The 23,581-nt window shown below is 36.0% G+C and overlaps 1 protein-coding gene across 1 annotated transcript; it reads left to right on the top strand.

Moving 5' to 3' along the window:
• Positions 1 to 5,470: 5,470 nt before the first annotated feature.
• Positions 5,471 to 23,324, top strand: LOC121422561 (neurogenic locus notch homolog protein 1-like). The gene is made up of 7 exons (XM_041617706.1): positions 5,471 to 6,058; positions 6,528 to 6,578; positions 14,037 to 14,261; positions 19,353 to 19,454; positions 20,805 to 20,846; positions 22,192 to 22,449; positions 23,284 to 23,324. Exons 2-7 carry the CDS (start codon positions 6,533 to 6,535, stop codon positions 23,322 to 23,324), a joined length of 714 nt encoding a protein of 237 aa, XP_041473640.1. The 5' UTR covers positions 5,471 to 6,058; positions 6,528 to 6,532.
• Positions 23,325 to 23,581: the final 257 nt, after the last annotated feature.

Here is a 23,581-nt window from a genome sequence, read left to right as displayed (position 1 = left end):
TTAATGAGAAAGTAATGACATTTAAAAGTTTCACTTAATTTCACAAAACAGTTATATGCACATCCCGTTCGGTATGCAAATGAGGAGACTGATGATGTCATCCACTCACTATTTATTTTGCATTTTAATATATGAAAATGAAATATTTTCTCCTCATTGTCAAGTGAAACGAGGATTAATTCCTCCCTGATCATGAGGAATAAGCAATGTTTAATACTATATGGTTCAATCAAGTTGGTCCTTAATGTCAAGTCTGTAAAAGAAATGAAATATTGTATAATTAAAACAATAAAAAAAAAGAAATAGTGAGGGACATCATCAAATATCTCATTTGCATGTCACTGTGAGTTGAGTTGTATCACTGTTTTATGAAAAATAAGTGAACGTTTAAAATGTCATAATTTTCTTATTGTACATCCGATTTTGATGAAATTTTCAGCATTATGCTAGTTTGATTTTTCTCTGTTTATTCAAATCAACTTAGGCGACTATTCGACTGATGGGAGGTCGACTTGGGCAGAGTTACCTGCAGTTATCAAATGTATCGATGAAGAATTATAATAATAAATTATAATAATAAATAATGTATGTGGGGAAATGGACATGTGGGAGTCTGTGTCTGGTGGTTATGATCAGAATTAGAAAAGCAAATATTGGATGAGATAGTCATCAGAATGAGGAGAGAGATGAAGCATGATATGTGTAGGGTTTATGTGTGGGTGTAGATAGTATGTGTGGGATGTGAGTGATATGATGAAAGCAAGGAATATTGTAAAAATAGTTCTAATATGAGCAATTCCATAAAATATGTACGTCCGACCCCCTATATGTGGGACCTCCATGAAATTTTCTGTCTCTGTTTTCTGGCTCTTTTGACAGTCTGTAATGCTCTCAAAGGACCATGACTTGGACAGTTTATAAAGTGAAGTATGACTTGAGAAAAATGTGGTCGGACAAACAAAAAGGTTGATTATTGCATGGAAGTGCCCATACGTAACATGGAAAACTTCAAATACATAGAAAAATAGATAATAGGGTGAAAAAATTGACATGTGCGTGGGTGCAGGACCTATATCTGGTCGTTGTGATCCTGTAATTGGTATGAGGAAAGCAAATATTGGTAGAGATATAGCTATCAAGTATGTTGATGAAATGAATGTATGCCCTTAGTAATCCATGGTTTCTTAAATTGAGACAAATTTTGTTTACAAACTGTCTAGAATGGAAAACATGAATCATATGCATACGAAAATTTGTCCAAAAAAATTATTGTACATTTCATTAACATTAGCAGTTTTCAGTATAGGACCAATCAATACTTTTCAATTTTCTTTATTTTTCTTTAAATGGCAATATATTTGTACATTAATGAATCTCTTTTGAAATGATTTTTTTTCCTTTGGTGGTAGTTATTTTTCATGGCTTCATTTTTCGAAACAGAAAATATTGGAAAGTGATCGGAAATATCATCATATATTATTCCATTTTGGATCGTTTTGTCAAGTGAGTTAGTATAAACATCAATCAAAGAAGCCCTATTTGCTGATATACGAGTCCGTTTCGATATCAAAGGATACATGTTGAAAGTATGCATCATATCTAAAAAAATCACTTGTCTTACTTTGTGAACTATAATTAATTAAATTTATATCGAAGTAACCCATTATTTATATATCCCTTTCTTCTCACTTTCCAATATTTCCAGTACATTATTCATTAATACAATAAAATCAGACATGTCAGTATCTGGTGGTCGATATAATTATGCATGCTACGACGATTGTTGTTCCCATGAGTAATTTCAATGAAAACCATTTCATAATTATTTGTTATACAAGAAAGATTGCTACGTAATGAATAATTATTTTTTGTATACATTCAATGCGACTCCATCGCCAACTTTGTTCTGTCTACACAAGTGAACAAGACTATAGTTAGTGATATTATATAAATTCATATTTGTATCGAGATTAAACCAAGTCTCAGATACTGCCATAACAATAAAATTGAAATCAAGCGATGATGATAGTGCATTAAAATGATCGAAATTTCTCTGAAGGCTTCTGGCATTGACATGAAAACATGAAAAGTTTAATTGATCTCTTGCATGTTTAGTATAGAAATCTTCTCAAAACATATAATTACACTTTTCAGTAAAACCAAAAAGAAAATGGGAAAAGGGGAGGTGGAGTATCTTTTCAAGAATGTGTAATGTGAGTGGTCTATATCTGGGTGTAGGTGTGGGAGAAATGAGGAAAGCAACAAATGGTAGAGATAATAATCTGATTTGTCAATGAATATGAAAGCTGGAGCATAATGTGGGCGTGGACGAGGGATGGGAGTGGTGGGTGCGATCAGTATGAGGAAAGCAAAGAGTACAAGCCATCAGACATGTGGATGAATAATGGTAATACAGGAAAGAGAGGTAGGGCATACTGTGTGGGAAAAGCGGGCATAGGGGGGCGTTTCATCAACATTTTTGTCCGACAAGTTGTCAGATCTGACATCTTTCCTTGATTTTTGTTTGGCTGAGGAGCACTGTAACTATGGTAACTGTCGGATAAAATGGGACTTGTCGGATAAAACGTCTGACATGTCCTTTCGTGAAATGCTCCCCCGAGTGTGAACCTGTGAGGTGTATGTGTGGTAGCTAGAGCGTTGGTGTGGGTGTGTGTTATTTGAGAAAAGCAAAGGAGAGTAAAATGTGGCCATGTGGATGAACAATGGCAAGACAAGAAAGACAGAGAGAGAGCATAATTTGGGAACAATGGGTGTGGGGTACTACACGTGTGTAAGGAATACGGGTGTGGGTGGGTGTTAATGGGGTACGGTGAAGGTATTACGAATTGTAAAGACTTTAGAGCTATAACATACAGAAAATAGAGATGTGGAGGATAAGTATGTGTGGATAAATTGGGCGTGGGATCTGTGTGTGAGTGATTCTCTGTGTAAGTGTGGGTGTGGGAGATGTCATGAAACCAGCGAATGCTAAATGCAGACATATTTGTCGATGAATAAAGTTGTGACAGGCAACAACAGATAGTTAGCGCATGGTGTGGGGAAGAATGAGTGTGTGGGTGTGGGGTCTGTGTGTGGTTTAGGTGGTCAAATCTGGGTGTGGGTGATCTGTCCATAGCTACATGTACGAATGCTAGAGAGAGCCATCTGATATGTGGACGAAGAATGGCAATAGAGGGAAATTGTGTCGGCTCATTATTTAACACCTCATAATGAACAAGGTTATTTGAATATAGACGAGATCGTTCATAGATTACCAGGCCGATATCAATATATCTTGGAGCTACTTGCTACCAGTTTATTGTGTGTTAACTTAATGTTCTATTTTGTGTACCCACTCCTATTATCCTTCTGTAGGCGAATAATATTGTTAATCATAATTATACATGTATAACTTCCACATTTTTTTTTCTTATAAGATCCAAAATGCAGTAGATCAATATTTTTTTTATAAGGATAAGTGATAATTGTTGCCGTGTCTATGCATCGATTAGCTCACCAGTAGAGCGCCCGTCACATGAACGGGAGGTCGATGGTTCAATCCCCGGCCGAGTCATATCAAATACTTGTAAAAATGGGACCTCCTGCCTTCTTGCGAGGCGGGGAGGTCCTCAGCATTTAGACTGGAGAAGATTTATAATGTGATGCAGCACCCGCTGTTAAAGCAATTTCCTTAAACTTAAGTGCTTACCCTGGGTAAATAAAACGTTATCTATTATATCTGTTTTAACCAAAAAACAAATTGGGTCTCCGTAGACATGGTAATAAGGGCAACACTGAGTGAGGAATGATTAAGAAGTACATCCACCCCCCCCCCTTCTCCCTAACTCTCTATCTCTTTCTTTTTCTTTCACTCTCTCTCCCGCTCTCAATGCACCTCGTTCAACCAATGACCATATGAATAGCAATTACAATTAACGTAAGCGAATTAAACACCTTTTTGATCTCTCTATTTGACCTAGACAGTAATCCCATGGTTACTACGCCTAACTAACTAACTAAATTAATATTTCAAAACCTGCCATGTATAACAAGTCTACCTGCACACCAAGGCAATTTCAATTAAGTAATTACACCATTATGGTTGTTGTGAAGGAATGGCTACTTTAGAAAATTAAAAGTATTGCCTGTGTGGATATTAACTAATCAACGATAATGAAAATATTTTTTAATGAACTTTCGCACGGGTTTAGTAAGTCTCTTAACTAACAAATGGCTTCATTACAACATTACAATCTGTTGGCAATGAAAGCCGAGTGACATCGAAAATATGATTAATTTACATGGTTTATTTAGCATATGTGAAACTGATAACGATATTAATATGATGATAATGATAAAAGAAATAAAATGTGATAAATATTCTATAATTCTCCTTATTCATTATAGAATACCGCTTATTATTTCATCAACGGGAATCGTTCTGCAAATCAAAATTTCTTATCAGTCAAAAAAGCAAAAACTAAAATTTTGGTGATAGGTCCTTTTCAAGCTCTTCCCCACGTCTTTGGAACACTCTTCCAGCTTCCCTTCGTTGCATCTCAAATATCACTTCATTTCGATCAAATTTAAAAACGTACCTTATGAAGAAAGCATATTCAACATCGCCCCATTTACAGTGTCGTTGATTTTTTTTCTTCTCTCTTAGTTTAATGATTTCTAATTTGTATATTTTGTATGTTCTACATTGTAAAGCGCTTTGATATGATATCATGAAAAGCGCTATATAAGTTTAAGTTATTATTATTATTATTATTATGATATGTTCATCCTAGACTATCAAGGTGCTTAAGGGGACATTTTTCTCTTTATCATTTAAATAAATGATCTGATGCGCGCGCCAGGTAGATTGCTTTCTTTGAAATACTAACAAGTTTTCACGATAAATATGTAATCGACATTGATATTAGGCTGGATATTCAGACGCCATTCTTTAAGTGGGTGGTTTACTCAGCAGACTACGTTGACACTGCAACACCTTTCGCAGACAGGTATGGTTTGGTACACCATATTAATCGGTGGTGTACAACTTGTACCAAAGTGCAAAGTGCGCCAAAAATTCCATAGTTTCACCAGTGAACATTAGTTATTTGATTTCCCTTCAGTCGCAGACACAGATTTCTTCATTATTCTGCTTCATTTCGCGCTTATAGTATCCCATTTGCAAAGTTTTATGGTCTGGAAAATATGATGACTTTATCACTCCAACGCTACGCTCCCTCGTACACAACAGATTACTCTTTATAGCATGATGTCACAGTCATCCGTCAGTACCGCGTCTTCTTCTGCTTTTTTTAATTTTTATTTGGGGTTTATAGAGTGCTATAGAAAGAAATCAAAACTTTTTTTAATTGGCGGTCGCTACGTACCCTCTCTAGCGTTAATTCAAACGTATCTGTGGGTGTGGGTGCGCGCGCACAGGTGTGTATTTTGGCTTGTGACCGGCGGAGCGTTTCATCAACATCTTGGGTTTTTTTGTCTTACAAGTTGTCGGATCTGACATCTTTTATTGATTCTAATATGCTGAGAAGCATTGTTGCTACGTCAGATAGAACAGGGCTTGTCGGAAAAGTCCATTCATGAAACTCTCCCCGGTGGTGCATGGATTTACTCAGTAAAAGTTCCCTGTCTTTTTGCTCAATCCAAAACGTGGATGTACAGAGTCCATGCATCCTGCCCGTGATATATCCTTTTTATATCGTTACTACTCTGTTATCTGAGCAACGACTCATTTACCGATTGGAAGGAATAGGGAGGAGTTTCGTGCAAGTGCCTATATCACAATGATGGGTTTTCTGACACAGGGTAATGCATGTTCATGCATGGAATCGCATGGCTGGTGTTTGACTTTCAATTAAAATAAAGCTCGATCGATTAATGCCATTGCGTCCTAGTCTGAGTAACTTATCATAGACGGTATATTTTTCGAGCATAAATGCCTCATCATCTATTCTCTTAAATCTGGAGAGCTAAAAAACTCATCATTGGCTTTGGACAGATTCCCATTCGAGTTGACATTATACTACCCTTTTTGGCAGAGGTTTGTATCTTTCATTATTCACATCCCCCTTTTTTAACCAAATATTATAGGCACTATAATTTCACATGTATATGATTACGTTCAGAGTGATCTTTGAGTAGCTCTATGTAACCACGGGATATAATATTCAAGTTGTTGAATATTTGCCGCATTGGTCATTTTGGTAGCTTTATGATAATAATCTTCAAATTTGACTAAACTTTATGATGGTAGGACTATAACGTATTTACGTGTGTACGTATGTATTTATATCATGTGACTGTATCTACATTTGTATTGTTTAATTTCTAGATATTCGTAGAATATGTATCCATTATAAGGTATAAAATTGGCTTCTACCAGTCTTCGCTTTCTTAGCACCTAGAACTAAATGTGCATTAGATACATTTTCACATTAAACAACCCCCTCATATCCCGTTCTAATTATTGTTTTTTATTTGCGAAAGATCAATTTCAATTCTTTCCACAGTCAATATGGATAACATCCGGATTTTTCTTTACCTTCTTGCGTGTATAACAGGTAAGGCATGAGCATGCTTCTCCAAGTTTTAATTAAGTCTAATTTAAATTGCGACTTTGTTTCTCTGTTATCTCATTAGATAGATAGATAAATTTTATTTTCACACGGCCAAAAAACCCAAACAGATACATAGTCTGATTTGCATTGGGGCCGTGCCATGAATAAAATGTACAAAGCAAAAGGCACCTAATCTTAGTATACATGAATAATACATAAAACATGATAATCGTAATTTTTAGCAGGTGATAATACAAAAAGTTAAGTTTAAACAAATGATAACAAATTGTCATCAAATGATAAGTTGGAAATATACAGAATATTGATAGGCGCGTCTTGGTCTGGTGGTTCTGACTCTCGTCTTTCAAACAGAGAGTCGTCGGTTCGAATCCTATAGCCATGGCGTGTTTTCCTAATAAGCCAGTTCGTAGTTCCTTTCTGCGCATGATCAAAAGATTCTACGCATGATCAGAAGAAGGTCATTTGTACTAAAGTGACATGGTGCTTTAAAATCTAATGAGATAAGCACCAACTTTGATGTCTTGATTATTCATAAATTCTTTTGAATTGTCGTTTTCATTTACATCCACAAAAAAACAAAAATTCTTCCACGAACGACTGGTATTTCACAGCTTGTCAAGTACATTGTGCAACATGCTAAGATATGCATTCAAAGTAGGAATGCAACAAATACCTTCATTAAGCGTTCATTGGTGTGCTATTCTAGTCACCTGGTCTATTCAATTTGTTCATCCTGCTATGTAAGGCAAGCTTACGTAATATCTTGCTTTGAAATCTGCCTATCATGATGAAATAAATGAAAGGTCATTTGACCAAAATTGCCCATGAAGTAACTACGAAGTGGTCTATTCAGCAACAAATTTATCTACACTGTGCTGCACTCGACCCAGATGAGATGAATGGGTACCCGGTAGGATTAATTCATTGAATACACGAGCGCTGAAGGCAGCTCGAGCTAAAGCCGGGGTAATAATAATAATAACAATGCGCCTCGGAAAAAGATTTTTAAAAAATGATCTGACTGACTGATGATTTTTTTATTATTATTTTTATTTGATTTTTCTCTTTCAATTCGTATTAACAATACTTTGCGGTAGTCCTAATTTCTCAAGCCGTTAGAGCGAACGAATCCTTTGTTTTACTTCAGTATATATATTTATTTGTCGCTCTTTTCTTTCTCTATTTTCTTTTTCATTCATGAATTTTCTTGTTTGATTCTATATTTCCTAGGCAAAACATTAATGCACACTACTAAATACCAGGCCCCACTACATTGTATGAAACTACTTTGTATTAAGTAAAGGTTAGGTTACTTATTAATTCCATCCACCGCTAGGAATTGTGGTGCATGTAACAATAGTGCCCAGTGATTATCCACACTGTAAAAACTGCGGTATTAAAACTGACATCAATTGGTGTTAATAGAGGACAACACCCTGAGGTGTAAAAATTACTCCCTGGAGATTAAACATAACACCAAAGAGTGTAAATGTAACAACAAAAGTTGTTGTAGTAACACCTATAGGTGTAAAACTAACACCACCAATTTAACACCGGTGTAAAATAACTAATGTGGTCCTCTATGTACACCGGTTAACACCACAGTTTTTGCTGTGCACTGACACCATTCATCCATTGTCCAGCTGCGTTGGTAAAAAAATATCTGTTACAAAAAAAAATCGTATATTTAAAGGCCTTTTGGCCATCATATTAAAAGGAATGATGTTTAACTTTTTATTACTTTGATTTCAAGTTGTTTTATTTTTATTAATTTCCGATTAGACTGTAATTCATTTATCAATTTATTCATATAACTATTTACTCATTCATTTATTTAATTAATTATTTTCTTTGTTTATTCTTCCATTTATCTGTTCGTTTTCATTTATTTATCTTATATTCATTCACTCATTTATGTATTCATTTTATTTGTGTATTTATGCAATTATTCATTTATTCATTAATTCATTTTTCACCTGTTTGTTGGTTGGAGTTGTCCAAAATATATAGAACATTCGGTTATAAACGTAGCCTACTTCGCCAAGTCCAAACTGCTCATGCACAGTTGGTTCATATCTACTTTAGATCACAGATGAGAAAATTTCATTTCCTAACAAATCGCCGTCAAGAAAAGTTATTAGTTCAAAATAAAATATTCAGACTCTGATAAACATCCTTCATGTGATGATGATGAACCAAAAACTTGTTAAGTTTTCTATTATTGTGTAAAGGGTTCCAGGGTCCCCTAACACAAAGGTTAGCGATTGATCGTACGCTTGATTTTTCACGATTGATTGTACATTGCATTCAATGGAATCAGTCGTATATAGAAAAAATGTTCTACGATCATTGCTAAGCTTTGTGTTACGGGCCCAAGATCTCATTAATAAGCAGATTAATCTATTCTAAAGAAGGCCACAAATCATTAACTGATAATTGGGGCACTGTCAATGGGTCCACTGTATTTTTAAATAATTATCAGACTACCACCCTCTTCTCGAATTATCAACTACCGATAATTTTTCGTCAATTAGGCGTACAAATTAAACATCTTAGACAAAGCTGCAAAATGATGCAGATTATAAAGGGCATGCATGTAAATACATGTAAGGTACACATTCTTGTATATCAATACCCTTGAGGTAGTCCCTCCATCATTATTATATCCGAAATACTTATGAAAGAAAAATCTTGACAAGAATATACAAATGTAAGAAAAACTTAGTTATCATTATAATTAAATGTAAGGTATGAATAATGATTACATTGTCATTGAAAAACAAAGAGTCTTTCATATTATCAACTTATAATGATTAATATTAGATAATGTAATGAAATGAGCAGAAAATCTCAGGATATGATACTTGTAGGTAGGTTTCTAATTTCAAATTATCAAGTTAGTAAAGTAAGTAATAAAAAAGCTGGGGTTTTTAAATATAAATTTAGAAAATTACCGAAACGCTAAATTCAAATTCTAAGGACTGAATATGCCAAATTTGAATTCTTACTCCTAAAAGGCATCCAATAACCACTACACGATTGTAATATAGGAATGTTATACTGATACTCCAGTATAAACCACATTACTGACCTACTCTAATTAAGACGAACTACGAATGTATGCGGTACCAGCGAATGTCCTGAAAATGAGTTACATCATATTCCAAGATATTAATGCATGGCTTTACAATTAATTTTGCTGAATAATAGAGGAAAGATAATGTATTAAACCATGCCATTAATCATCCATGTGAATGTATTATGTGGATTACAAAGAGAATTTCTCCATCGAAGTGACCTTGGTTGGCTCACTCAATCAATACGGTCGAAATACACATGATTAGAATAGATCCATTAATTGGCATGAGAGCAAACGGTGTCCTTGTAAATGCATTCCTTTTTCAGTATTCATGTTCGTCAAAAACGTCCATTCTTCTTTTTAAAGGGGAGGTTCACCCTGAAGAAAAGTTCGTTGTAAATGCATAAAAAATAATTTAAAAAATATTGTTGAAGGTTTGACGGAAATCCATTAAAGATTAAGGACGTTATAATAGAAGTTTAATTTTGGGGGTTTGTGGCGTCATGAACGAGCAGCTGCCCCCATGTGTTATGTAATATAAAATGCATAAATTTCAATTTTTTGAATGGTTCATGATGACTAAAAATTTTATTCTGTTAGGAGCGTGTGTGAAAGAATTTGTCGGTTGATATACTAAACGTACTTGTATCTGTTGTCAAGAACGTCAGCCACTATGACTGATTAACCTAGACGTAAAATGTTTCCTAGGTAATTGGTTATATACCAGCTTGGCATTTACCCGCAAAATGCTGTCCTGCCGAGTTTCTGCGGGAGTTACCACAAACAGAAAACTCTAAAATCCATTTTCAATTTTATTAGAAAATTATATTTTATTGATTTTTTATTCATGATACATGAAGCTGCTTGCATGTGACATCACAAATAAAAAGATTAAAATTCTAATAACTTTTTAAATCTTTGATGGATTTTTCTCAAACCTTCACCAATAATTTTAATAATTTTTTTGCTATTTTTACAATAAATTTTTGTCAGGGTGAACTCTCTTTTAAAGCTACTGAAATCCTTGAATCTAATTGGCTGATAGTAAAATTTGTTTTGTTACAAGTTGTCATGAAATGGGATCAAGATCTACAACATATCCGGGGGGCACAGGGCGCACGTGCCCCCTCCCCCTTTTAAGAAGCAAAATTAACATTTGTAATGTAAAAATGCCATTTAAAGACCCTTTTTGGGCATGTTACATTTTTCGGGCACATAATATCCTTTATTTGTGGTTGAAAACTGCTTTTTTTTGCTTATCAAATTTTAACTTTTTCGGGTTTAAAAATATCCTTTATTTGTGGTTGAAAACCTTTTTTTTGGGGGGGGGGATTTGCCAAAATTTTCCTTCGAAAAATTTGCCCCCCCCCCCTTGGAAAATCTTGGATCCGCCCCTGGGCCAAGACATTCGATTTGTTTTGAGTAGTTTATTTCCAAGTCGTCTAATGCCAATCTGTCCAATTGCCAACTCGTCTACTATCATTTGGTCTACCATCAGTTCGTCCACTATCCTTATGGTCTAATTGCCAATTCATCCACTCACCATTTCGTCTAATAACCGGTTGGTCTAATAGCCATTTAGTCCATATAACGTTTGGTCTAATGGACTGTGTTAATTGGGCGAAATGAATGAAAAGAAAATGGGTATTATAGATCAACTGGATGAGACGAAATCGTTCGTCATAAATGGTGATTAGACGGAATGTTGATGGACGGAATGGCATTTGACTAAATGAAAATAGACAATGTGGTGATTGGACGATATGGTAGTAGACGAATTGGCAATTAATCGTTTTGAGTCAATTTCATTGGTACGACTGTATATTAGATCTACGTCATTGGCTTTCTTCTTTTTTTTCCTTCAATGATTGTCTGCCATTGTTCCTATAATTGCATGCTTATTACAGATTGAACTAGGTAAGATTAATAAGTGCATGGTTTTATTGCAACAAATCGGCTGTTAATTTTAAAAATAAACCAAAATAAACTATTTGCGCGATATCATAACTAGGTCTCTCTCTCCCCTTTCTCTCTACCCTCTCTCTGCTTTCATTCCCCCTCTTTCTCTCTCTCACTTGATGAAGTTCAGAAAGAGCGCTCTCACTTTTAAGTTCACCATGATAAACGATTTTTTTCAATAAAATAAGGGGAAAATCGGCAAAGGTCTGACAAAAATCCAGCACTAAAACATAAAAGTGTTTAGAAATACATATATTTTTAATTTGTAATGTTATATACGAGCAGTAGTCGCCCGATTTATATCAATATATTATATGATATTCATAATTACTGGAAAAATGATTAGAGAAGCCATGTGGAATGATTTGTCCGATGATATACTAAATGCATAAATCTTTCTCAGTATTCTGAGGAAATGTGATTTTGTGGAATTTTGGCTCATTACCAGTGGGGATGTTGTTCACATGTTACGTCACAATTTCACACAACCATAACCAAAATCCAAACTCTGTTATTTATTATTTTTTCATGGATTTCGCCAAAACTTCAAAAACATGGTTGGGGTGTGTTTTTTCCTGTTTTCATAAAAACTAGCGTTACACCAGTGTGAATTTTCCCCTCTAATTAATTAAAAACGAATTGTTATTTTGGTTACCATAGTACTAAAAGGCAATCAACGTTAACCCCTTTCCCTAGCTCTTTTTCAATTATCTGCATTCCCTGAACCCTATCAGAGTACCCTGCTCCTTCTCTCTCTCTCTTTCTCTTACTCTCGCTACCATACAGAATGAGTCATAAAAAAATGCCCCATTATAGTATGAAGTTGTCTTGTCTAAAGTATGAACATTAAATCACATATTTATTGATTTACTTATAAAGTTATTCCCCCGTTCATTTTGGCATCATTTTCATACGGAACTTTGCCTGCATGTCTGACTACAAGGCGATCTCCAGAAGGTCGTAAAAACGCAGTTGCTCCAAGTTGCTGATGGGTGAAGAATCAAGCAAATTAAAGAGTGAAAAAGTCATCATGTGCTTACATCATTCCACCCCCCCCCCCACACACACAGTCAATCACAACTCCGCACCCATGAATTACACATCACCTTTCACACTCCGTCCACCCAAATACCCACATCCACGCTTCGTTAAAAACTTCATAAACTTATAAAGCAGTGTTATTTGGCAATATGTCGTTCATCAACAATGGCCAACTGTCCCATTTCTTAACTTAAAAATTGCTTGCCTGATCTGGAAGCAGTTACTTCTGTTGCAGACATCACAAATGTGTAGATATGTGTGGGTGGTGTGTGTGCGTGGGAGAGGTGGTGTGTTGTTTTTATGTGTGGGTGGGTGTGTAAGGGTAAGTGTGGTGCACGTGTGTGGGTGTGTCTGTGTGTGGAATGATGGTAACGTTTTTTTTCTGCATGAGCACAAGTTATGTTTCTTTCACTCCGTTTGTTTCGTTCTTCACCCAGTGACTTGGTGCAACTGCGGTTTAACGACCTACTGAAGATTGTCTCCTATAGTCAACCATGCATGCAAAGTTCCATATGAAAATGATTTCAAAGTGAGCGGGGGAATAACTCCATCAGGACATAGTCAATTAGTCAATGACTAAATATTCTTTAATATACTGCAGACAAGACAACTTCAGTGATGGGACATTTATTCAGACTAATTTTGAGCAAAAAAAGGTGATCTAATCCCTTTACCTTCATCGTATCAGAGTATCTCGCTTGCTCTTTAGAGTTTCAATTCGCAAATTGAATCATAAAATGGGGCCTTCCTGAGAACTTTCTCGTCTTGACTCGTAATCACCAGGCTACCTATTCAAAACATGTTTCATAAAATTGTGGGGTGAAATCTTATGTAATATATACAATATATATGTAGAGATACCAACTTAGAATATTTATGTGGTGGTTTTTTTTGCCAACTGCAAACTTGTTAGCTTGGCATCGTAAATTTGCCAACTGCAGATGGCTGAACATGAGTTACCAGTCTAAGTTGTGTTCTGTTCTTTTCAGATCTGAATTTTGCCAACTGGGCACTAATTGTACACAATTTTACCGACTGTACTAAAGCCTATAGTTTTTTCCACTTTAATAGGCCCACTCCATAATTTGCCAACTACAATATGGCTTTAATTATTTAACTTCAACTTTGAAAATTCACCCTACCTTATATTCTTTACCTCGTCGTGCCTCTCCTTATTTTGCAAAACTAGAGTGTAGGTCAAATTGTCAGTAATTGTGGCAGTATTTACAAACTCTACGAAGATTCTGTATGGCTATAAAAATGGCATGAGCATGTAATAGATATGGTCGAAAAAAAGAAAGAATCTTTATCCCTTTCATTATTAAGTATACGCTGATTGTACTTTTTAATTTCTTTTCCAGCTGATATTGCGGTAGCTGGTACTATGGCTAGTCCAAGCACCTGTGAGGATGGCTACAACCTCCCTTATATCCTACCAATGTTTGAGGTATGTGGTGTTAGAGAGCATCCAGTGATGGGATTACTTCCTACCATACCAAAACTGATTCCATCTGCCTCCCAGAAGAAGTGCCAGAGTGAAGGCAGCAGTGCCATTCCACACGGCAAGCGAATCTGTAGATTTTCCGGTATGTATAGCATTACCGTACTGGTATTCTTTGTCGGACCATATTATTGGTGTCTGAATTATGAATGATGATGAGAAAAGGATTGGCCTTTGAATGGGACATTAGTTGATGCCGGGGTAATGATTCAGACAATATGAAATATTAGGAAAAGATGCCCAGTAATATAGGAAGATGAAGAGAGTGTATGAGAGAAATGCAGAGGGGAGTGTGTGGGAATGTGTGTTTATGTGGTGCGGGTGAGTGAGAGTGTGTGTATTTATGTTGTGCGGGGTGAGTGAGAGTGTGTGTGTTTATGAGGTGCGGGGATGAGTGTGAGTGTGTGTATTTATGTGGTGCGGGGTGAGTGGGAGTGTGTGTATTTATGTGGTGCGGGGGTGAGTGAGAGTGTATTTATGTGGTGCGGGGTGAGTGAGAGTGTATGTATTTATGTGGTGCGGGGTGAGTGAGAGTGTGTGTATTTATGTTGTGCGGGGTGAGTGAGAGTGTGTGTATTTATGTTGTGCGGGGTGAGTGAGAGTGTGTGTATTTATGTGGTGCGGGGGTGAGTGAGAGTGTGTGTATTTATGTGGTGCGGGGTGAGTGGGAGTGTGTGTATTTATGTGGTGCGGGGTGAGTGAGAGTGTGTGTATTTATGTGGTGCGGGGTGAGTGAGAGTGTGTGTATCTATGTGGTGTGGGGTTAGTGAGAGTGTGTGTATTTATGTGGTGCGGGAATAAGTGAGAGTGTGTGTATTTATGTGGTGCGGGGTGAGTGAGAGTGTATGTATTTATGTGGTGCGGGGTAAGTGAGAGTGTATGTATTTATGTGGTGAGGGGTGAGTGAGAGTTTGCGTATTTATGTGGTGCGGGGTGAGTGGGTGTGTGTGTGTATCTATGTGGTGCGGGGTGAGTGAAAGACATGGATTCAATGATTCATGGATTTTTTGAAAGACATGGATTCAATAAAAAGGTTGCATTATATTTTTGAAGAATTTGAAAAAGTCAGTGGCTTAAAGGTAAATATGGACAAGACACATTTTATGTACATGGGTAAGGAAAATGGAAAAACAAATGACCCTGTATATGTATTTGGCAAATATGTTAGGGAAGTTAAAATTTTAGGAGTAATATTTTCAGTTGACTTTAGATTAAAAGATGATCTGAACTATAAAGAAATATTAAGTAAAATAAAAAAGCTTTTAGGTTGGTGGAAACAACGAGACTTGACTATTATGGGAAAAATACATTTATTGAAAACATATGCATTGACAAAGTTAAATTATGTTTCATCCATCCTTGTTGTCCCCTCATGGGTGTATATAGAAATCGAGAAATTATCATTTGATTTTATATGGGGAGGGAAAGATCGTATTAAAAGAAAAATTATGTATCAGAATTATAATTGTGGTGGGGTTAAAATGATAAATTTTGAAATATTTGTTAGAACGCAGCGTATAATGTGGGTAAAAAGACTTTTGTATGGAGAAAGAAATCTGGGGTGGAAGTTATTTTTTGATTATTCCCTAAGTTCAGTTGGAGGAAGGTTAATTTTTCTATGTGATTATGAAATGAAAAAGATAAAAAGTAAGTTGAATATTCCATCTTATTATTTGGAAATGCTAGATGCTTGGCAAAAGATTGATAATTTAAGACATTTCAATGGTTCTAAAAATCCAATCATTTTCAATAATAAGAATATTTGTATAAAAAATAAAATGATATTTGATAAAGATTTATTAGAACGAGGGTTAATTAAGGTTGAACATATCATTGACAATGGACATGTTAAACCAGTCGCATATTTTTTGAACCTTGGTATGGGTAGTGATCTTTTGTTTATAATAGGTGAAATATATCATGCAATTCCAAGTGATTGGAGAAATGATTTAGGTTCGATACAATTTTGTGAGATAGACTTAATTAATTATAATATAAACTTGCTTCTGTTGGGGAGGGAAATTAGCTTTAAGGAGGTATTATCAAGAAAAATATATGAATATTTTATTAAAGAATTGCAAAAGTCATATGATTTACAGATAAGAGATGGACAAAATAATTATAATTATACAGAGAAAGAAATTAGTGAATGTTTTTTTAGACCAAGAATAACATTATTAATTGGAAGACAGAGGGAATTTCAATTTAAGCTTCTGCATGGGGCAATTTACACTAAAGTTAATTTGTTTAGATTTGGATTTGTTGAAGATAATCTCTGTTCGTACTGTAAACTGGAAACGGAAACATATTCACATATATTTTTGTCTTGCTTAAAGGTCAAACTGATATGGGAAACTTTGATACAGCGATTTGAATTAGATGAAATAAAGGACTTGAATTGGCGGGATATATTTGTTGGTTTGTCAGGCAATACAAATAGAATAAAAAGTTGTAATACTATTATCTTTATGGTAAAATATATATTATTTATATTTAGAAAGGAGGGGGTTTTACCAACCATTGACGATATACATAAACTTATTTTAGAATATAAGGATCAAGAAAAGAAAATAGCTATTAAAATGGGGAAATTAGGGCGGCACTTGCAAAAATGGGAAACAGTAAAATTGTGACAAGGTTAAGTTGTAAGTCTTTATTTACTTTTAATATATGTAATGCTTCTCCCGTGAGCTTGTTATATTCAAAATTTTTCATCGAATTGTTTTGTACTTTTAAACATGATTTATTTATAATGAGTGTGAGCAGATCTTCTGGGCAGTGGTGTGTTGGGTGTGTGTGTGTGTGTGTGTGTGTGTGTTTGGGTGTGTTTGTGGTGGGGGGGAAGTTTGGTCTTTAAGCATTTTTATAATAACTGATTTCATTGTTGATTTTTTTTAAAGATATATATGACTCATGATTTTGTTAAGTTAGTGGAAAAAAGTGAAAATATGAAGTGTAAAGTATTATATATGATTTGAAATGTTAAATTGAAATGTTATGTTCATGAAATCAGAATAAAAACATTATTCAAAACAAAAAAAAAGAGTGGGTGTGTGCGTATCTATGTGGTGCGGGGTGAGTGGGTGTGTGTGTATCTATGTGGTGCGGGGTGAGTCGGTGTGTGCGTATCTATGTGGTGCGGGGTGAGTGGGTGTGTGTGTATCTATGTGGTGCGGGGTGAGTCGGTGTGTGCGTATCTATGTGGTGCGGGGTGAGTGGGTGTGTGTGTATCTATGTGGTGCGGGGTGAGTGGGTGTGTGTGTATCTATGTGGTGCGGGGTGAGTGAGAGTGTGTGTATTTATGCTGTGCGGGGTGAGTGAGAGTGTGTGTATTTATGTGGAGTGGGGTGAGTGAGAGTGTGCGTATTCATGTGGTGCGGGGGTAAGTGAAGGTGTGTGTGAGGATCGATGTGTATGCGGATATTGGTTCTATCTTCAAACAAACACCCTTTCCCCCTACAAACACACACAATAGTGGCCTCGCGCTGATAGCACAGGCATGCAAAGCGGCGGATCTAGTATTGTTCAGAATATGGGGATCCAAAGAGTGGCCCACCTTTTCTTCTAACAATGTCTGACAAGCCCTCTAAATATAAATAAAAAATATATACACATTTCAGACTTTTCTTTGATTTTCGGAACAAGTAAAAATAAAGAATGACGAAATATAATTTACATATTTCTTTTAAAACATGTATCTTTTTAAAAAAAAAATATATATTTTTTCCTCTACAGGTGGACCCTTCCTCCCACTGGATCCGCAAATCATTATGCCGTAACCCATATTGTCTTCATTCACTCTAACCCGATTTTGTTTGAGTTGCTCCAATTTCCCATTCATTCCATTAGTAATTGCATTCCTTTACATTGCATTATGCATTCATTCAGATTACCCCGGTTACTTTGACAACTAAAAGACTATGAATATAAAGCAACTGGAGAAACCGTTCATGGCTCATGCAGTTAATAGCATTGGTTTTCGAGTAAGGTCCCTAGTTTGTTAAAACGGATTTTTTTACACAGCGACGTACGGACGATTCAAGAACAGGGAAAATGTATTGTCCAATACTTGTCATGACAATGAGCAACCAAGAAACCTCTAATACCGAAAGTTGGTGAATCGGCGGTGTGACCATGCCTTAAGGCTTTTATTAAAGCCTGGTCACACCGCCCGAGCGTTGTTGGAGCGGTCGTGGAACGGTAAGGAGAGAGGGTCGAATTTCGCTCACAAATTTGGGAAAAAGTCGAAAACATAAATCGAAAACAAAAAACAAACAATCGAAATCGAAAATGGTGAACGGTAGCGAGCGGTGACGATTTGTTTTCTCTCCGCTCCACGACCGCTCCAACAACGCTCGGGCGGTGTGACCATGCCTTAAGCAATTTTTCGTCAGCTCCGAAGCTAAGGATGCACACTGCTGTCCCGGATCACCCAATTTTGACAAAGACCTTCCAGCTGTACTTTGTAATATGACGGGCTTTTCCAATGCAGCTACTTTGTTCTTGAAACCTCCGTTGATCCCTCATTAAACTGGATGTATGGACCTGGGTCCCGTAACACAAATGTTAGCGATTAATCATACGCTTGATTTTTACGATTGATTATACATTGTAGGCAATGCAATCAATCGTAGAAAAATGTTCTAGGATCATTGTTAAGTTTTGTGTTACGGGCCCCTGGTTGAGAGTAATTAATTATATAGTACATTGGCAGATGATTGAAAGGGATAGAGGCTGTGAATATATGACAAAGGGGATGAGAAATGGAGCATAAGTAAGATAGTGGAAGCCGGGAATGGAAGAGGACATACAGAATGGAGGGAGGGGAGAGAAAGAGAGGGAGAGGGATGGGGGGGGGGGGAGACACGGTAGTTAATCTGCAGATCTTTATTATTTCAAATGTTGTTGGCCGTCGACAATATTTGTGGTGAGTTTATTTCCCCCAATTCTTTCTGTACCGTAGTTTATACATTTTATGTACATTTCAACCTGCTTTGAACAAGTAGAGGTTCATGGACCTGACTTTGCTCGATACTTTTTCATTGTTTCACTTTGTTTTTCATTCGTATACTGCTTTTCTTAGAAGTAAAGACATGATTACAATCAATTCATTATCATTGACGTATAAACTGATTTCATAATCATATTATACACTCTCCTTTCTCGTCTACCGTAGATTGCCTAAACGATCCGTGTGAGAACGGCCAGTGTGAAGATACCATAACGGGCTATGTCTGCCGCTGTCCTGCTGAATTCACGGGGCCGAAATGCGCAACACGTAAGTGACGGAGGAGTCCCACCGGCAATACCAATTCCAGACCGATATCATGCTTCTTTTTTTCTTTTTTTTTTTTTACTGTAAACTGCATTTATTCCTTGTTGAAATGTTATTTTTGCATGATTTCCGATTATGTCTCTGTTCTGATACCATTTGTCTGCTATGTTTATTAAAGTTTAATTTGAATTGTTTACAGCTGCAATTATCATTTTATATCATTTTTTATCATACCGGTATCTCCTGTTTCGTTATTCTTGTTGTTTTTATATTTTCCTTGTTTCTGTCTTTTGTTTGTCTTTTATTTGTCTGTTTTCTGTCTCGCTCTCTCCCTCTCTCTCCTTTATGTGTATGTTGTTTCCCTCCCTCTTTTTGTCTATTTCTCCTGTTTGTTTTTGTTAGTGTGTTTGTTTGATCATGCTTCGGTGTCTGATTATGTAGGGATGGGGGGTGGCATGGGGCGGTGGAATGCATATTAATACATTCTTTCATTCAGTTTGCTTCTGTTACATTTCCTTTAGATTCATGCAAGAGTCGCTCCAAATGATGTTTTTTATGATCTTGGATTATGTCTCTGTCCTGAAACAATTTATCTGCTGTGTTTGTTTTCCAATTGTCAATAATGTCATTTGATTTGTGTATTCACAGCTGCAATTAATATGTTACATTGTTTTGTATGATTTTTTGTATATTATATACGTATGAATGTCATTTAAAGCGAATGATTAATAAAGATTACTGAGAAAAAAGAAGAAAAGTTATGTGCGATTGTGTCTAGGTTGCATGATTGCTGAGCAACTTTGACCCCATCAATATTCGCTTGTGCTCTATCAAATCGTTAATTAAACGCAGTGTGCGTACACATCTTTACATGTATTATACAATGTAATTATCGAAAAAGGTTTTGGTCTTTGCCTTTGGACCTTTTTGTAATTTTGTCCATTAAAAGTTAAACTTCAGTGAAGCCTTAAAAATACTAAATGGATTAAAGTAATCACACGAATTGCTGACCAGTCACCCATTCATGCATGCATTCACACACTCGGCAATCCATTTATCAATAAATAGATTTTAAAAAAAAAGGAAATACGGCAACCAGTCGTTCAATCATCGTTTTTTCTTGTTAGCAAAACCTCGACCAATATTAATTTGTATTAATTTATGTCGCAAATTCGATCAACTGCGCAATTTATTAATGCGTGATGCCGTCACATTTAAAAGAGAGTAACGTACGACTCACAAAAATACTGTTTTACCATAAATTGTATTATTAGGCCTATTGAATGTTGATATCAAGTGTATGCGTTGGTAAAGTTTGTTAATCGGTTTATTGTGTCTTTTATTTATCATTAGGTCTGAATGATTATAATCCAGACCATTCAACGCCCTCACCAGGTAAGCCTATAAGTCATGAAAATAGTCTAATAATTCTCATGAAGTTTTATATAACCTCCTTAAGCTTTAATAGTATAAACATCCAGTTTTATTAGTTAATGATTAAATATGATTTCATATTCCAATCTTAATAGCGCCGAAGATTATTCGCTAGTGATTTTTTTCTCTCAGTCGTTTCTTCTTTGTAGAGGATACATACCACCTCCCATCCGTAATGATTCGACACTTCTGATTAAGAACCCTTTGCTCACCTATCTTTCAAATCCTAGTAACTGCGTATCAGAAAGTTAAAATAAAAATATCGACCGGAAAATATCAGGTTGAGAAATGGCCAGAGACAAGAAAGTATTTTATATATATTTTACATTAGTTAGGATCCCAACCGAAATAAGTGTTCATTCATTATCGCAAAAAAAGCCGAATCCAATGTTTATTGTTTAATATCACCCACACATAAGAGCATCTGGAGCGTTTCATGAAAGGACTTTTTATCCGGCTAGTCCCTTTTTTCAAGTAGTACCAGACAGTGCTTCTCAGCCGATGAAAGTCACGTAAAGTTTACATCTCACAACGTCAGACCAGTAACTGAAAGAAATTGTCGGACGTTTTATCCGACATGTCCTAATTTATTCGACAGTTGCCCTAGTAACAGATCTTTTCAGCCTATCAAAGGAAAGTTGTCAGATCTGATAACTTGTCGGACGAAAATGTTGTTGACACAAAAGTTCCGATTCTGTAGCCATGGTAGTAGAGAACTAGCATAGTGATGCAGGTATGTACTGAAAATTTACCAAAACCTAAGAGAGAGACCTTGTAATGAAGTTGACGAAGAGGTTATCATTCAACAAGTGATTGAAAAAGCAATTAAAATGAAAAGGCAGAAACCGCAAACAATTAAAAATTAAGGAAAATTCATGATACTTGAAGGTCAGTTGGTCTTGCCAGAGACGGAATGAATAAGAATGCCATTTGAATTCGAATCTTTGGATATTCCTCTATATTCAAAGTTATTTATGAAAAATATGAATGCACAGCATAAGATCATTCCAATTCAATTTGGCTCCTGCTCGAAGGGTTCAAGGACTTGTATCCTAATGCCTTCGAAGAACACCTCAATGTACCCCGAATACATTCTGATTACATTTTGCATCTATTGCATTCTATTACATTCGAAAATAATCATAAAAACATCTAATTGCATTTGAAAGAGCCGTCATCTTAGGGGACATCTGGCAATCCGTATAAAGGAGTCCCAATATTTGACTGAAAAAAGCCCTGACGGATTGCTATTACTATTTAAAAAAAAACTAATACTAAGAAAAACAAGTTATCATTTGTTAACTAGTGGATACAACTCCACCGGAAGTCACAGATTGCCCAACGAATCAGACAGTCACTGTTTCTGTTGGGATTACAAACCATACATTTACCTGGACACCGCCATCAGCCACCGATGAATCTGGGATTCTGTCGGTCATCGCTGACAATGATCCCGGAGTGAGTGTTTCTGTAGGAGAACCTGTCACTGTAACATACACTGTGACCGACAACAACGGGCTGACGAACACAGAGTGTTCTTTCAACCTTACTGTTATACAAGAAGGTACGATTTTTATTTTGTCATGCAGGATGGTAAAATGGGAAAACGAACTCGCAAGTAAACAATGAAAACTAGAGGAGTGGCCTTAGATCCAGGTTGTAAAGAAGAATTTTATTGATGTAGCAGTTGCATGTATTGTTAATCTCGTCCTCCATATGGCTTTAGCCACATTTAGAAATGTCCATTGCGTGGTTCGTCAGTCAAACCCAGTTGCAGAAACTATACTTAAACATCTTTCTATTCTTTTTTGAAGAAGAAATTCCTTTCCCAAGATCAATTTTCATAGTGAAAAATGATGTTTTGCATTTTCAGAGGAAATTGTCCAACCAGAGGTCTACATATGTGCCCAGCAGATCTTGTAACGACAGTTCATGTAGATATAAATATTTGTTGTTTCTGTTTGTCGATTGTAATTTGGTTATTTGGTTGTGATTGACCTATAATTGTAGATTTGATTGTTCTTTTCAACTTCTTGATTTACCGTGCCGCATGATATGCTTTGCATTTTATGAATTATGAATTAATTGAATTGCATTGAATTACTGCTTATACCTGTACATGGGAACCGCCGATAGCTACAGATACAGTAGGAATTGAATCAATCGTTTCTGACTATCAATCTGGAATTTCAATATTTGTTGGCAATTATTTGACCGTTACCTACACAGTGACGGAAAGTGGTAGATCTTTATATATATATTTTTTAAAGATCGAAATGCAATTTACCATGGAAAAAAGTATGACTTACAAATTACATCCCGTTTTAAGATTCATGGATTAAATTAGATTGATAGACGAATTAACGTGTTTTCAAGTTCATGTTCTTCCCATTAACAGCGAGATTTGCTGATATGCGGAGATTTGTAGAGATTGGTTAAAACTAGCCTCTTGTCAAGGTCCTGTCGGCTGCTTTCCGAGTGAACATGGTGAAGCAAGGGATATAGCGAAGCAGAGCGCCAGGCCTCATTCGCTTCGCAAATTAGGGAAATCCCTCGCTTCGCTCGGAAAGCAGCCGCCAGGACCTCGACAAGAGGCTATGTTAAAACTGGTAGAACAAAAGCTAACTGCACAGACGACTTTACGCATCTCGGCGAGTAAAAAGACGCAATAGTAAATGGAGACATGAATCTAGCAA

This window comes from Lytechinus variegatus, chromosome 10, assembly GCF_018143015.1.
Source record: "Lytechinus variegatus isolate NC3 chromosome 10, Lvar_3.0, whole genome shotgun sequence".
Lineage (NCBI taxonomy): Eukaryota > Metazoa > Echinodermata > Echinoidea > Temnopleuroida > Toxopneustidae > Lytechinus > Lytechinus variegatus.
This window is presented reverse-complemented; position numbering and strand designations above follow the sequence as displayed.

Bases quoted from the DNA above. Each gene is read 5' to 3' on its own strand.
- LOC121422561 (XM_041617706.1), top strand. From the start codon at position 6,533: ATGGATAACATCCGGATTTTTCTTTACCTTCTTGCGTGTATAACAG. The intron at 14,262-19,352 runs GTATGTATAGCA...CGTCTACCGTAG, and splicing joins GCGAATCTGTAGATTTTCCG to ATTGCCTAAACGATCCGTGT. The intron at 19,455-20,804 runs GTAAGTGACGGA...ATTTATCATTAG, and splicing joins GGGGCCGAAATGCGCAACAC to GTCTGAATGATTATAATCCA.